Source organism: Crocodylus porosus, unplaced genomic scaffold (assembly GCF_001723895.1).
Source record: "Crocodylus porosus isolate Cpor-Errol unplaced genomic scaffold, CroPor_comp1, whole genome shotgun sequence".
Taxonomy (NCBI): Eukaryota; Metazoa; Chordata; order Crocodylia; family Crocodylidae; genus Crocodylus; species Crocodylus porosus.
Window position 1 is genome coordinate 76,187,783 of NW_017728948.1, and position 15,033 is coordinate 76,202,815.

The following is a 15,033-nucleotide window of genomic DNA, read 5'->3' on the forward strand; positions in this document are numbered from 1 at the left end:
TTATGTCCAGCCTGAAATGGTCTTGCAGGAGTTTGTGACTGTTCAACCTTGTCATCTCCTGGGGTGCTCTGGTGAACAGACGTTCCCCCAGATCCTGACGAGTACCCCTGATAAACTTATAGGCGGCCACCACATTACCTCTGAACCTGCGCTTTTCCAGGCTGAAGAGTCCCATGGCTCTCAGCCTCTCATCAGAAGGTCTGTTTTCCTGTCCTTTGATCATGTGCGTGGCTTTCCTCTGGACTCTCTCAAGCTTCTCCACATCCTTTTTTAATTATGAGCTCAAAAATGGACCCAGTACTCCAGTTCCAGCCTCACCAGGGTCAAGTACAATGGGAAAATGACATCCTGGGATTTGCTTGAGAAGCACCTATGGATGCAGCATTTTGCTCACTTTACTAGCTGCAGCATCATACTAAAGGCTCATGTTCATCTTGTGGTCAGTCATGACCCCCAAGTCCTTTTCATCCATAGTGCTAGCCAGCGTAGCTCTGGCAAGCCTATAAGCATGCTGCAGGTTTTTCCTCCCAAGGTGTAGAACCTTGCATTTTTTGTTGTTAAACACCATTAGGTCCTCCTCTGCCCATTTCCTGAGCCTGTCCAGGTCAGCCTGGATCACCCTCCTGTCCTCAGGTGCGGACACTTTACTCCAGAATTTGGTGTCATCAGCAAACTTGTCCAGTCCGCTTCTGATACCAATGTCCACATCATTAATAAAGATGTTGAATAGTGTTGGCCCAAGGACAGAGCCTTGAGGGACCCCACTGGTCACAGGGCACCACGACGATTGACTTCGGTCAACCACCACCCTTTGGGTCCAACCATGGAGCCAATTCCCAACCACAGGATCATGGTGAAGCCAAGGCTGCAGCTGGCCAGTTTTGCTAGGAGGTGATCATGGGATACCAGAAGGAAGACTTCTTTAAAGTCAAACATCAATCTCTTCTCCCTTGTCTAGGTGAAAGGTCACCTGGTCGTAAAAGGAAATAAGATTGGTCAAGCAAGACCTACCTGCAACAAACCCATGCTGGCTATCCCTCAGAATGCTGCCATTGGGCTTTTGATTAAGAATGGTCTCTTTGATAATCTTTACTAAGACCTTCCCTGGGATAGAGGTCAGGCTGATAGGCCTGTAGTTTGCCAGATCTACTTTAGTCCCTTTCTTGAAGATAGGCACCACACTATTCTTCTTCCAGTCTTTTTGCACTTCACCAGAGCACCAGGCTAACTTGAAGATGTTCAGCCTGTCAAGGTGTTCCTTCACAAGGTCAGCATTGATGGAGGGTAAGGGATCTCCCTCGCCCAGGTGTTCCCGTCCTGTAATGGGCAGGGATGCCCCTTGGGACTGGTGAAAAACTGATGCAAGATGATTATTTTAAATTAATTCTGAGATGAAGAGACAAAAATGCAGCATGCATGAGGTGTCAAGGAAAGCAGCACTTTCATTCTTAGTGTCTGTGCAGTATATTATCTCATTATATGCTTGCATAATGAGGTGACCTGTCCCTTTAGGGGCCAAGGGCCCTGGAGCCAGCTAGGCTTGTTCAATTAACAGGCCCACCTGAGAGGTGGCCAGATGTTTCTCATGAAAAACCAAGCCAGGTATATGAGAAAGCTGCTGCAGAGAGCTTCTGCAGGAAAAGATATGAAGAGGAATGCTTGGGAATAGTACTGGTAGCCTAAAATGAGCAAAGGGACTGCGTTGCTTTGCCTAAGTTTTGCTGAAGAATAAAGCTATGCCCTGAACGAGATTTTTGTGTAACAGTGTGTCCGTCTGAGTTTGGGGAAGCAGGCCAACTGTCATTTACAGTTTGCTCAGATATAGCACCAACTGAGATGTTCACCCTCCTTTAGGCACTGATCGTACAGGGTCTACATGGCTGGATCCTAACACTCAAGTGCAACACAGTGTGGCAGGTGAAGCTTGCATGCCTCATCTGCCATTCTCTTCTCGTTATACTGCACTTCCTATGGGGCACTGTCATCTCATCTGGTTAGGAATGACAGGGCATTTTGTCATCTCTGGCCCGAGTGCATCATGGGAGTTGTAATCCAGTTGGGAAGCCTGGCCCATACAGAAGAATGTAGATGAGATGAAACTGAAATGCAGTTCCCATTAAATGCAAAAGCAGCACAGCTAAATTGAAACATTTTGAGGATTGATTAAAATACTTTGTTTTTTAAGCATTTTTTTTTTTTTTTTTAGTAAACCCCAACATTTTCTGTTGAAAGCAGAAATTTTTGCAGGAAAAAGCCATTTAGCTGAAACCCAATTTTCAACTGAAGAGGAATTTACATGGAAAAGTTTCTACTAGCCTTGCCACACATTACATTCTGCAATACTGCACACCAGTGACACATGAGCAGTGATTAATTTTGTGTAGGGCAAATTCTCTAACTAACCCATGTAGGTATAGGCAGACCCCACCCTCCACGGGACTGTTAGCTTGAAAATATTTATCAAGGATATAATTTTCTGTCTGCATTTTCTTTTGTGTTTAACCACAGTGCATCGTTACTTATTTGTTCTTTCCACTGCCATGAGTCACCTAACCAGATTAAATGAATTAGAAGCATAGCTTGTTGACAGTGTTATGAAATACTTGTACATAAAAGTCTATTCTCCTCTCTATAGGAGCTAAATCATTCTATCACCCCCATTCCACCCCAGGCCATGCATTAGAAACCAGACACAGTGAAATGGGGACCTTTACAGGAACTGAGAAAAAAGAATCCTACTTCAACTTTCTAAGTAACACATGTCCTGGGGCAGCCAAGAACAGTGGTAGCACTGGCGGGAAGAGAGGGGGGAAATAGGAGGGGACATGTCACCAACCACACAGGGAAAAGGAGGAGAGTGCATATGATTTGAGGAAGGGACATTCTTACTGATTCAGGGACTTAAAAATGTCCCCATATGCTGTTCCTATGGCATGGTCTGTCAGCCCTGTTGAGGAGAGAAATCTGGGAGCGGGGGGTGCAGCACCCCTGTAGCACCAGTTGCTGGTCCCAAATCCCCCTTTACAAAATCCTGAATCCACTTCTGTATATATATTATGTATCACAAACTACAGCAGAATAATGCTGCTGACGTATGTGTAGATAGATGTACCTGAGGTCAGCAGGGGTCAACATCTTTTCACTTCAGATGATGAACCCTTGAAGAAAAAAACTGTAACTATTAAATGTTTATTCACCTGCTGTTTTGTAGAGTTGGGAAATGAATATGACCCTAAGCTGGTGATCCTATTTTTTTTAAACTTCTTGTACTTTCAGAAAATGCTGAGCACAAGTTAAATGTCCATTTGTTTCCCAAGGGCAAGAAGTAGATATGGCTCTGTCTATCAGGTCAGGAGCTTGGAAAGAGGATGCCCCTTTCCAGCCCCCAACATTGGACATTTCTTTCTCACCTGTATGCATGCCACACAAGGCTGTTTGTGCCCTCCACACGATTTGCATGCATGGAAGAGCAAAGAACTCCCAGGATTTTGTAAAAAGATGATAGGAATTAAAATCCTTAGTGCATTATTTTCCCTACCCTGTTTTGCCTGTTTACATTGGTAACCTCTTTGAGAAAAGGACCATCTGCAGTGGGCAGGTCTACATATGCATTATGTGCCATAATCAGCACTACTGCACAGTAGCATTGGTGCACATCTTTTAGGTGATGTTAATGCACAGTCAACTAAATCTATTGCGCATTAGCTAGGCTTTTGCCATGACACAATAATGTAAAGTAGAATTAGTCTACTGCGCTTTTAGCATCTCATGTAGACACACCCTGTGGCTAGTATAATGTGGTATTATCCTTGGATGATGTATAAACACTTATGTAATAAAATCAACACGTATAAAGTGATTTGTCCATTAAATAAGCTGACCTCTACTATAATAGTTCATAAAAAGACACAGATGAGACAACCTGATTCAGTGGGAATGGGAATAATATGACTAGTACTCATGAGAGATGGGACTTTCAGCTACTCAATGTAAGTATTAATGACTCAATTATAAACAGCCTTTGAAGTTTACTGTTAATTCTACTGAGAGATATACTGGAAATATAGCACCCACATAGGCAAACAGCTTAGCTTTCAAAATGAGGTTTAGAAGCCTTATAGATAAGGACAGTTGTGAGACCTGGCTAAGTCACAAAGGAGGAACCATACAGCATGATGCCTTCTACACAGATATCCATTTGCTCTTGTAGATCAAAAATAATACAGAAGTTATAAATGTACAAAACACATGGACAGCCAAGGTTCTTTGGATAAATCCAATATCTTTTGATACTCAAATTGGTCTAAAAAAAGATATTGGATTTACCTAAATAACCTTGTCTGCCTATGTCATTTGACCAACGTGGCTACAATCTATAGCCCCAAAAACACACAGAAGAGTGTAGAAGTAATGACTGAGACAAAGAGCACCATGGTAAGGACTACTACTACATTTTAATGACTATTCAGAGTTACATCATAGTAATCTTACTCAAATATGGCAGTACCTTACTTTGCATGTTGTCCTATTCTTTTCACAGTCAATGGGACAGCTTGGGTACTAAGATGGTCTTTGACACAAATATAGGTATCAAAATCAGGCGCAACATTAACACAAAAAGGAGGTGAACCTGCCAAAGAAAAATTGGAGGATCAAAGCAAAGTAAAATTAGTTTGGCACTCCTAAGCCCCTGTGCAAACCTCCTATGCTGTCGGCACCACCCAGACTCTGGGATTCTACTTCATGTCCTATTAAAGTTAAGTGTCATTTTTCTTCCAGCAAGCCAACACCTAGACACAGAGGGTGGGATTTTCATAAACCCTCAGCACTGACCTAACTCCATCCAACTGATGTCACTGGCCTCTTGAGTCAATAGTCACTGATTTCAGCAGTTGGGGAAATTTTGATCCTTTTTAAAAATGCTACCCAATGCTGCTCATTTATCCAGAAAGACCTAAGCCAGAACAAATGCTATGATTGTGTACATTTACATTAGGAAATGAAGCCCCTGAATTCCTGTAAATCTCCAGCACAGCTTCTTGGAATCCTAATTTAAAAGATTATGTTGTCTGAGAGGGAATTATTATTTTAGTGTCGAATTAGTATTTTAAACCTCACAATACAAATACACATATTTCCATAACTGTACTTATAGCATAGAATATTATAGTCTAGCAATCAGCACAGTACCTGTAGTCAGGGCATATAACATACTGCCTATGCATATATCCATATGTGTTTTGTTTGCCAACACTTTAGCATGATCCAGTGCTAGATCCTGGGATTTCTTTGGACTTACCGGTTAAAAAGAATGACATAATTTGTCCACTGTTATTAAGAATCTGTCAATCATAATTACTTGTGGTTTTCTGATTAAATCTATGGAACTAGAAACAGTATTTAAACACCAGCAATTCACACACAGACTCCACATGAGCAAGCTGATTTCTTGGCTATTGCACTGTTCAGCTGATCACTGTGCAAAGGAAAGGTAATGCAATTATTATAGTATAATTTTGAAAGAACTGAAATAAGTATGAGACTATAATTGTATGGTAGAGATATATAAATAGGAGTGTAAAACAAACAGAAGGCATTTTAAAATGCAAGGAGCATATTATAATTCCAACAGAGTCAACAGAATAACTCAAAATAACTTCAGTGGGCATTAAAGAAAAAGAGGTAAGGATAGCAAAATTTTAAATGCATCAGAAGGAAGAGGGGAACAATAATATGGGAAATAAATTGCAGAAGATCTCTTATTGAAATATAAGTTTTTTCTAAAACACAGGTAAGACAGCAGGTGAAGAATGTTTGATAAAATTACAGGGCTTCAGAACCTGTGTATGAGACCTTCGTGCCCTGATAGTCAGAGAGGAGTAAAAGAGGGCCTGCCATCCCATAAGTGAAATATAAATATCCAGTTCAGCTGACAAGTTTTGGCAAGCTCATCAATGGTAAGAGAGATTTAATTTGACTATGAGCACCTGCCTAGTTACATTAGATAAAGTTTACACACAAAAAAAGACTAGCTAATTTGAGGGCCTCAATTTTTGGGTGCCAAACTTCAGAAACTTTTAAGAGCCCACCCTTTGAAAACAAGGACTTTTTAAGGTATCTCAAAAGGCCAAAATCTGTGGTGTCCAAAAGTTACTTTTGAAAAACATAGCTCTAATTCTTATTCTTATTTCCAGTGTTTAAAGTATTGAAGGAGTTGTGACCATTATTTGCCATACACAAGATATCCTCAGAAAGCAGATGAAGCAGATCTGTGTAACACCTATTCATGCATAACAAGGGACTCAAGAAAAGAAAGCAGTTCGCGTGTTGACATTTGGGGCATATTGAAATGTATTGGAAGGTGGTATTTATATAAAGCTCCATTATTCAGGAAAGGTTAAAGAGAAAGCCAATGAAACTATAGAGAGGGAATAAATCTAGATTTGGGGCCAATTGTCTGAAATAGTGACATTTGATTAATATGGAGTTGTTTGACGGAATTACTGCTACAATACTGAGGGAAATTCAGAGGATACAGAATATGTGATGGGGGAAGGTTTCAGAAAGCACTGCATCAGACCTTAAATCTGAATTTACATGCTGATCCTGAAGGGGTTATGTGCCACCAGGAAGGGGTTCTGTGGGCAAGCCCACACAAGTGCATCTGCACTTTGCAGCACCTCAAAGGCTTTAGACGTGCCACAAAACACACCGTGTGCATGTGCTTTGGTTTTCTGCACTGCATATTTGCAGCATGGAGACAAATTTAGATACTGGGAAATCCTGTTATAAAAAAAAAAGGCGTAAAAAAAATAAGCGGTGCAGCATATGTGGCAGCAGTTATGTGTCACACAAAACTGGAGCCTGGCTGGCCAGAGCCACACTGTAATTGCAGGCCAGGCTCCACACGCCAAGATCACTGCTGTTATAGCTCTGGAAGGCCCCCAGGATCCCAGGTAAGGCCAGCCCAGGAACGGGCCCCTGCCTCCCCTACCCCATCTGCAGCAATTTGCCCTGCACTAGAACATGCTTGCAGGAGCATTCCCCAGGGACAACTAGCACCAGCACAAATATATGCTGCTACTAGTTGTTCCTGGGGAAATGCATGTGCATGCTCATTTGGATTTGCCCTGTGAGCTCAGCTCTTGATTAGGCTGATGTGCACAACACTGAGTTAATTTCCCACACATTTACATTAACAAATTTGACAGTAATTTTACTAATAAAACTAGCTTTTTTGAACGTTAGCATTATTTCCTGTACTTTCCAAAAACCCAGTAGAAACACTAAATCTGTGTTAGTCAGGGCTTGAATGTAGTTCTTTGATATGAATGCAGCATACTTTTAAATGTGTAGTGTTGGATCTGACATGCTATGCAGGTTTATATACTGTTAAATTACTAATACAGTTTAATTAGTGGTCTGGACTAAAGTTACCTCTATAGTTAAATGCATTATAATAATATTTAACTTTCATATAGCTCCTTGCATTTTTAAATCACAGAGCATTTCACACAGGTAAGCATGCGTTAGCTTCACTCAAGAGCTGGGTAAACTCTGGGACAGAGATTAAGTGACTTGCCCAAGGTTATATAGGAAATCACAGAGGGTGGAATTAAGCTACAGGAGTGCATAAATTAAACCACTGCCTGGCTCCCCTCTCTGGTGACCTGCTCACAGCACTGTCATTATATACCATTATTATATCCCTCCCCTTCCTCCAAAAATAAAAAGTAAAAACTGTTAGCTTCCCATCTTTGTTTTCATAGGGTTCTTCACCAAAATGAAACTGCTGTTCTTCTCCTGTGTTCTGAGTATTGCCATTGCTGTCCCAGTACCTGTAAGTACTGACCAAAATACTGAATAAACACTATAACTAACAAGTTGCTACTTATTATTGACAGGCCTTCTTAAAATATATTTGTCTGCATAATACAAAGTAAAAATTGGCATATTCTGTTATTCCTGTTCCCTCTTCTCTTTATAGATAACAAGCAAATAGAGCAGTATACACCTGTAATTAATCCCCATGTAAGTCATCAGCAGTGTTTGAACCTTATATAAATTGAACCTGTTACAAGGAAGTTTTCCTACTATATATACAAGGGTGAATTCCATGGAAGACTGATAAATTACTTTTTAGAAGTGTCGCTCACTTGTTAGACAATATCTAGGAACATATAACAGGAAGAAGCCACCCACATGATAGTCTAGCCCCTTGCAATCACAGGCAACCAAGTAGTAAAAGTTGGTCCAACATATTCCTCGAAAGCATTGATGTCAGTCCCTCCTGTCATTACAGCTATAGAAGACTCCATGGCAAACTTAGGAAGCACCGTACAAAAAAAAGTATATAACTACTCTGCAATGTGTGCGACTTTAATTAAATCTACATGGATGGACTTCATGAAGCTTAGTAACTGGATGAAAGGTGCTCTATACAAATGTCAGACATCATGATATTTCCTTTGGTTTTCCACAGCTGGATGACAGTGATGGCAGTTCCAGTAGAGAGGTAAGCCTTCTGCTTATTGTTAACATTCAGAATTGAATGTCTTAGTTTTAAAATAGATTCAGACATTTTGTTACCAGTGCTTTTTTATTTCCACAGCGGCTGTCATATCAATTCCCATTTTATCCACGGGTACCTCAGTTTCTTCCACCATCCCCTCTGATTCCACCTATGCCATTTCCACAGCCTCCACCATTCCCTCCGGTAATGTAACCTTTGATGCAGATGAATGTGAAAAACAGCTGCTAGCTAACTTCCAAGAATAAAAAACAAGTGGTTTCCAATCATTATGCTGCATAATATGAGAGCCCTGTCTGATTGTCATGTTACCAACAAGGTATTAATTGAGAGGTCCCTTTGTTATTCCAGACATAGCGCTTTTTGATAACTTGATGATAAATTTCACATTATTATGCTCTACTTTTGTGAAATCTTTGCATTTTGCAAAAACAAGACCAGGCGCCCTGTAAAATTCTTGACAACTAAGATACTGGGGCAGATTCTGATTTGATAGATAGACCTATCTACCTAGTGGACATATCTATACATGTGACTAATATGCACAAATAAACTCCGGGGCTTATTGCTCTGGAGGGTTTTTTTATGCAGCAATGCACGTGTAAATGTTATCCCAGATGGCTGGAGCACGGGGTCAAGCCAGCAGGCAGGCCCACACTGAGGCAACCTAAGCCCCACACAGCCGCTTGGCAGCACATGGAGACAAGGGAAGCAGCTGCTGGGGCCCAGGAGCTAGGGGCTAGGGCATACAGTGCCTCAGAGCAGGGCTAGCAGCCTCTGCACTGAGCAACAATATGCCCCATTGGCAGTACATGCAGACAGGCACAGCTGCAGCTAGCTGAGGCAAGATTTACACATACACTGCTGTGCATGAAAAAACTGTGCAGCAGGGTAGTACTTGTATTTTACAAGTACTACCATGCCATGGAGTTTATTAGTTTCATGCACCCTAAGAGGGGTTCACAAGTAGATGCCAAGACGTTTACCGAGCAGTTAATCAGTCAACTGCACAGTAAACAATACATGTGAATGTGCCAAGCATTACTGTTACACTGAGATGCAAACAGTATAGGAATTTCTTTTGAAAAGTTTGCAGTAACTGTAGCACTCATCCCACTAGATGGCACTGCTGATTCAAACAAGTCAGCACAAGATCAGTGGCTCCCATACGAAACTTAAATCCTCCTTTCCCCTCTCACCCTAGGACCTGGTCCTATGCCAAAACCAAGATATTTGCCAAGATGCTTAGACTAGAGACTTTTGTTTCCAGACCACCACTTCCCCTATGATAAGGAATGTAAATAAATTAAAGAATACAAAATACTCAGATGCTACAGTTATGGGGTAAAGGTATAGAGATGTAGACATAGAATTCCATGTTATCATATCTAGTTGAATCATTAATGTAATAGTAACGTAACTGAGTTAACATTATTGTGGGAAGGATGACTTTGAGTTTCCTGACTTCTCACTTGCAATCAGTAACTACAGTATATTTCCTTATTTTCAGTTTGGTTTGCTTTTAAGCCTCTCACTAAATGAACAGGTTTACACTGACAGAAAAACACTGCAAGATTAATATTTATATGGATTTCAGTAATATGAAAGATAATCACCTATAATGTGTTTTACTTTTAGCTCTGCAACTGTACATAATGAAAAAAAATTAAGCATGCATCATATATTTGTGGAAACCCCTTAGGAAATATCTTTTTTCCCTCCCACAGTCTTCTAACTATTTCTATATTCCACCATCTCCGGTAAGTTTTCTCTATAACATATTCCTTCCATGTATAGTGTCTTTCACTCTAAGAAGATTGTGAATGTGCCTATTGTACATTTACACAGGCAATGCATAGGTCACAGGTGAATTCTGTAACTTTTTTGCCTCAATGATATGTAGCTTTGATAAAGATGCAGCCTAATTGTACATGGTGAAGGGAAAAAATGGGATTTCCTTTTATTTAACTTTGCTGCTTTCCTTTTTTCCTTGTATCAAAGATGTAACAAGATCACCTCCCCCATTGTAAAAAATAAGTATGTATTAAGTCTCAAGGGGCATGTACAGATGAGCACGCACATGCAGTTTGCAGCATCTCAAAACTGTGAGGCACCGCAAACTGCACATGGTGCATGTGCAACCATTCACTGTACTGCAAATTAGCAGCATGGTGCCAAAATTTGATACTGGGAACTCCCGATATTAAAAAAAGGCATCACAGCACATGTTCGAGGAGCATGCACAAGAGCAACTGGAGGCTGGGTCCTCCAGGGAGATGCTCTAGCTGCCAACCAGAGTGTCTCCACTGCTTTAGGTGTGCCTTGGCTACTCCAGTGCACTGGGAACTGGGAGGAGTAGGGAAACAGCAGTTTCCCCAAAGCAAAGTATTTTGCCCTGCAGCAAACCCCATGTGCAGGGGCATGCAAAGCAGCACAAATTTGTGCCACTATATGTGCTACAGTAAATGCACACCCCTACATATGGAAGCACCCAAAGGGGCCAGATTGCTGCATTGGTCCGACTCCCCACATAACACAGAACATATATGGTCATTCATAAAAGTTACATGCAAGAAAGCTGAATTAAGTTTGCAGGGAAATATTAATTTAACGTTGCAATTTAAATGAACTTAGAATTTTTTTTATTAAATATAAAGTTATGCACTATAACCATGCTTGTAATTTTATACAAAAGGGCTACTTTTTGTAATATCTTTCTTTCTTTAATGCTTCACTATGCCCTGTGTATATATTGTCTCTTCAGAATCAATGCAGTTTAGGTATATTGTATATTTGTTATGGTATGCTCCAATCATGCAATGGTATTTATGACCACCCAGAGCATAAGTAAAAGAGTCTGCATGTATGGCACCAACTGAAGAGTTGGATCCAGTGGTTGCATGTATAAAGGGGGAGAACAGATACTGTATTAGAATCGACTGACTTTTTAAAAATTTGTGTCTTTCCTAGGGCTTCCCTTTTCCTTTTAATCTGACAGGACTGGTAAATTCAATCTGCTTTATGTATTACAACAATCATACCCTTCTCTCTTTCTTTCTCTCTCAAGCTTTCAAAGGGTTGCTTGTGCTTCATCTGCCTTTCTACACCTCCATTGCTAAAATGTGCCATAGTATGCAGTTGGTAGTTTCAGAAATAAAGATGTAGTTGTCTTAGTGCCAGAGAAGAAGAGGTGACACAGTAATGCCAGTTTCAGTGACCAAGTATATTACATCAAAATATTGACAATGGAATTTAAATCCAGGGTCTGCTTTTAATATGAAAATAAGAATTCTGCTCTGAAACACTGGCAAATATCCTGTTGTTATGAGAAGCAGCATCAGGGCCTTAATTTAATTTAGTTTAAAAACAGGGGGAAAAAAGAAAGTGAAAATGAAGGAAAGAGGGACTGAAAACTCATTTCTTCATAAAAGCAATAAAAATATTTCAGAAAAAAAGCTAGCAAGACCTTAGATTTCAAACGTAGCATTTCTCAAGTACCAGATACATCCATTAAAGAACTGAAATGCTTTCATGTTAGATACAATCAGCATGGAATCCAGAAAACTGTGCTAGGTAGTTTAGGTTCCTTACATATACATACAGTGCAGTGGAAGAGTCAGAATCCTCAGAACAGAATCCAAAACTCCTAGCCAATAGGAAATGGGCCTGCATTCCAGAATTTAGGGATCTGAGGCAGGCTCACCAGTCTCTTTTTTAACACACAGCTGCTAGACAAGTAGATGTGGTAGTGGCGGTACTCACCTTATACATGAAGTTACAGCAGCCATCTAGGAAGTGGGAAGACCTGGGATTAGGACTTCCTCACCCTACAGGGATTCAAACCCACATCTCTCACAGATGCCTAATCACTAGGTCACTCTATATGGAAAGGAGGCACTAAGAGCCCCTCAGTCCCCCATCTCATTTTTAAGAGAAGGTAGCTTCAACTGCAGTTTGACAGCGAGCCAATCCTGTTGGGATTTCTTAGGCATGCTCTGAAAATCCCTACTGATCGGAGGCAGGTAGCTCCCAGATCTTAGCAGGGCCTGGACATGAGACAGGTGTTGAGCTGCTTAGAATGCCATAGTTCTCACATGGGCAAAAGAAAAGGTGTAGGCATCTAGGGAACTTTTAAGTTAAACATGGAGGTGTTTAGTGAGTGTAAGTACCTCTGACTTTAGGTGGCAGCTTAGCAGGGGTCTCATATTACGGCACCGTGCAGGGGCATGCACTTGCAGTAACATAATTTTGGACTTTGCCTCAAATCCATTTGCTTTTGCTTTGGTTAGTGAAGACTTGTATGGGTCTTTGTCTCACATTTTCAGTGTTCTTACACATTTGGTAGCCATGACCATTAGTATACTGGTTATTTGTGGTCTAATTCTGCAGCAGTGAATCATAGAAGCTTTGCAATTGTGCTATCACTGGTGTGGGTTCAAGCATGTATTGAACACAAAACAAAGGTTTTGAAGAATCTAGGTTTGACCTTTCTATATTTACCCCCTCTGACAATACAAAAACAAAAAGATATTCAATTAATTCAAAAGGCTTTGTGATTTTTTAAAAAACAGTTTTGCAATCTACAAGGGCAATTTGAGTTATTGGATTACTATTAACTATTTCCCCCTCTCCTTTTTTCAGGTTGTACCATTTCCATTTCCATTTCCCTTTCCTCCTGGTCCTTCCTTTCCGGTAAGGCCATTCAAATAAATTACAGTTGATTCTGTACATTATACTATAACCAAGGTTATTTGTGCAAGAAGAGGCCCCATTGATGTAGCATCCCTCCGTACCCCTTTATATATAGCCCCTGTATATGCTCCTCTTGCTCACTGATCTTTGCCAGAGTTAGCTAGCATGTCAGGAGAAAACAGAAAAATCAAAAGCAGTTAGAAAGCTCTAAGTGCTTACTGTTCTTTATTTTCTAATTAAGACTACTCTGTATTAAATGCTCTGTATTAGAACTGCTTTATTAGATGTTTTAAATATTTTTAAAACATATAAAAAGAAAATACCAAACAGTTATTTTAAAGTTTAATTTGAAAACACTTAATTGAATAAAGTTATGGACATGCTTAAATGACTATGAAACTGAATCATTTAATGGCTATGTCTGCACTACAAAAAAAAGTTGATTGCAAACTTCTGTTAAATAAGTCATGTCAAAATTGTACCATGTACAAAAGAGTTATAGTTTTAAACATGCTATCAGCATGAAGTGGGAAGCCTGGGATGAACTATGGCCACCTATCACCTTAAAATGATAGCTGTCTTGTTTGTACTACAATTTTAGCACACGCTAATTAACATGTTAAAAATACATCTATTTTCCCTAGAAAAAGTAGAGGTTCAAGCGGGATAAAAATCAGGAAAATGACCACGCACACAACATGATGCCAAATGAAAAAATGGAAATCTAACAGGGTACATCTACATATAGCAATAAACCCTGGCACAATTTGCACCAGCGCTTATTGCTCCCTGGTGCAATGCTTATATGTGCACCCAGGAGCACAGCACATTGAGCCAAGGCGGAGCAGCCCTGGCTGGCAGGGGGTGCAGGGAGTCAGCCTGCCAGCCCAGAACTGTTCTCCACCCCAGCTCATTGTGCTGTGGAGGGGTTGGCTGGGGCATGAGAGTGCTACAGTGAAGGGTTAGCTGGTAGGCAGCCTCCTCACTGTAGCACCCTTCTGAATCAGCCAGTCCCAGCCACTGTCTACATATGCATTTCAGCGCATGTAACTACTCCACTGTACTGTCCCAGACAGTACTATCCTATGGCTGAGTTAATGAATTTACTGAACCCTAATACTGACACACATGTAGATGGTGATGCTTTACTGAAGAGATAATTAGTCAGCTCCATAGTAAAGCGCATGTGTAAATGTGCCCACAGAGTGTTTGCAGGATCAGGGTCATCCAGAATTTTAGATCTGTACCACTATAGAAACAGTAGATAATGAGCCCTCAACACCTACAAGGCAGACTACTATTTGTATTCCTAGGTTTGGAAAAGAGAAATGGAGCAATACTTTGATTTGCCCAAGGCTGTGCAGCAACTCAGCGTCAGAAGCCAGATTATAAACCAGGAGTTCCTGGCATGCAGTCCTGTATTTTAAATATAGAAGATTGTGGCAGAAGTTGACTAAGTCCTTCTTACTCAGGAACGCATCACTTTAGATTGTAGGCTTAACTGCAGTTCTGAAAACAATTAATTTAAAATATTAAACATTGGACTATTACATCAGGTACTGAAAAGTCAGATAGAGTCACTGGATACATTTTGGAAAACCCTATAGAATGCAGTCCCTCAATCATGACTGTATAGCTAAATATGGAAAGAAAGAAAAAAGGGTAAAACTTGAGCATATCACTCAACAAGAAGAATGTGGTACATTAAACAAGTTAAATCCAAGGAGGATTATTCTGCACTGGTCCGGTCATGCAGGGAGCAAACCAGGAAAGCCAAGGCTGCAACTGAACTCCAACTAGCTTCAAGCATC

The 15,033-nt window shown here is 40.5% G+C and overlaps 1 protein-coding gene across 1 annotated transcript in view; it reads left to right on the forward strand.

Moving 5' to 3' along the window:
- Positions 1-5,428: 5,428 nt before the first annotated feature.
- Positions 5,429-15,033, forward strand: part of LOC109322020 (alpha/beta-gliadin clone PW1215-like) — an 11,979-nt gene continuing 2,374 nt past the window's right edge. The window contains exons 1-5 of the mRNA XM_019552815.1: positions 5,429-5,491; positions 7,770-7,840; positions 8,483-8,515; positions 8,612-8,716; positions 13,172-13,222. Coding sequence (XP_019408360.1) covers positions 7,784-7,840; positions 8,483-8,515; positions 8,612-8,716; positions 13,172-13,222 — 246 coding nt within the window. The 5' untranslated portion in view covers positions 5,429-5,491; positions 7,770-7,783. The remainder of the gene's footprint in view (positions 5,492-7,769; positions 7,841-8,482; positions 8,516-8,611; positions 8,717-13,171; positions 13,223-15,033) is intronic.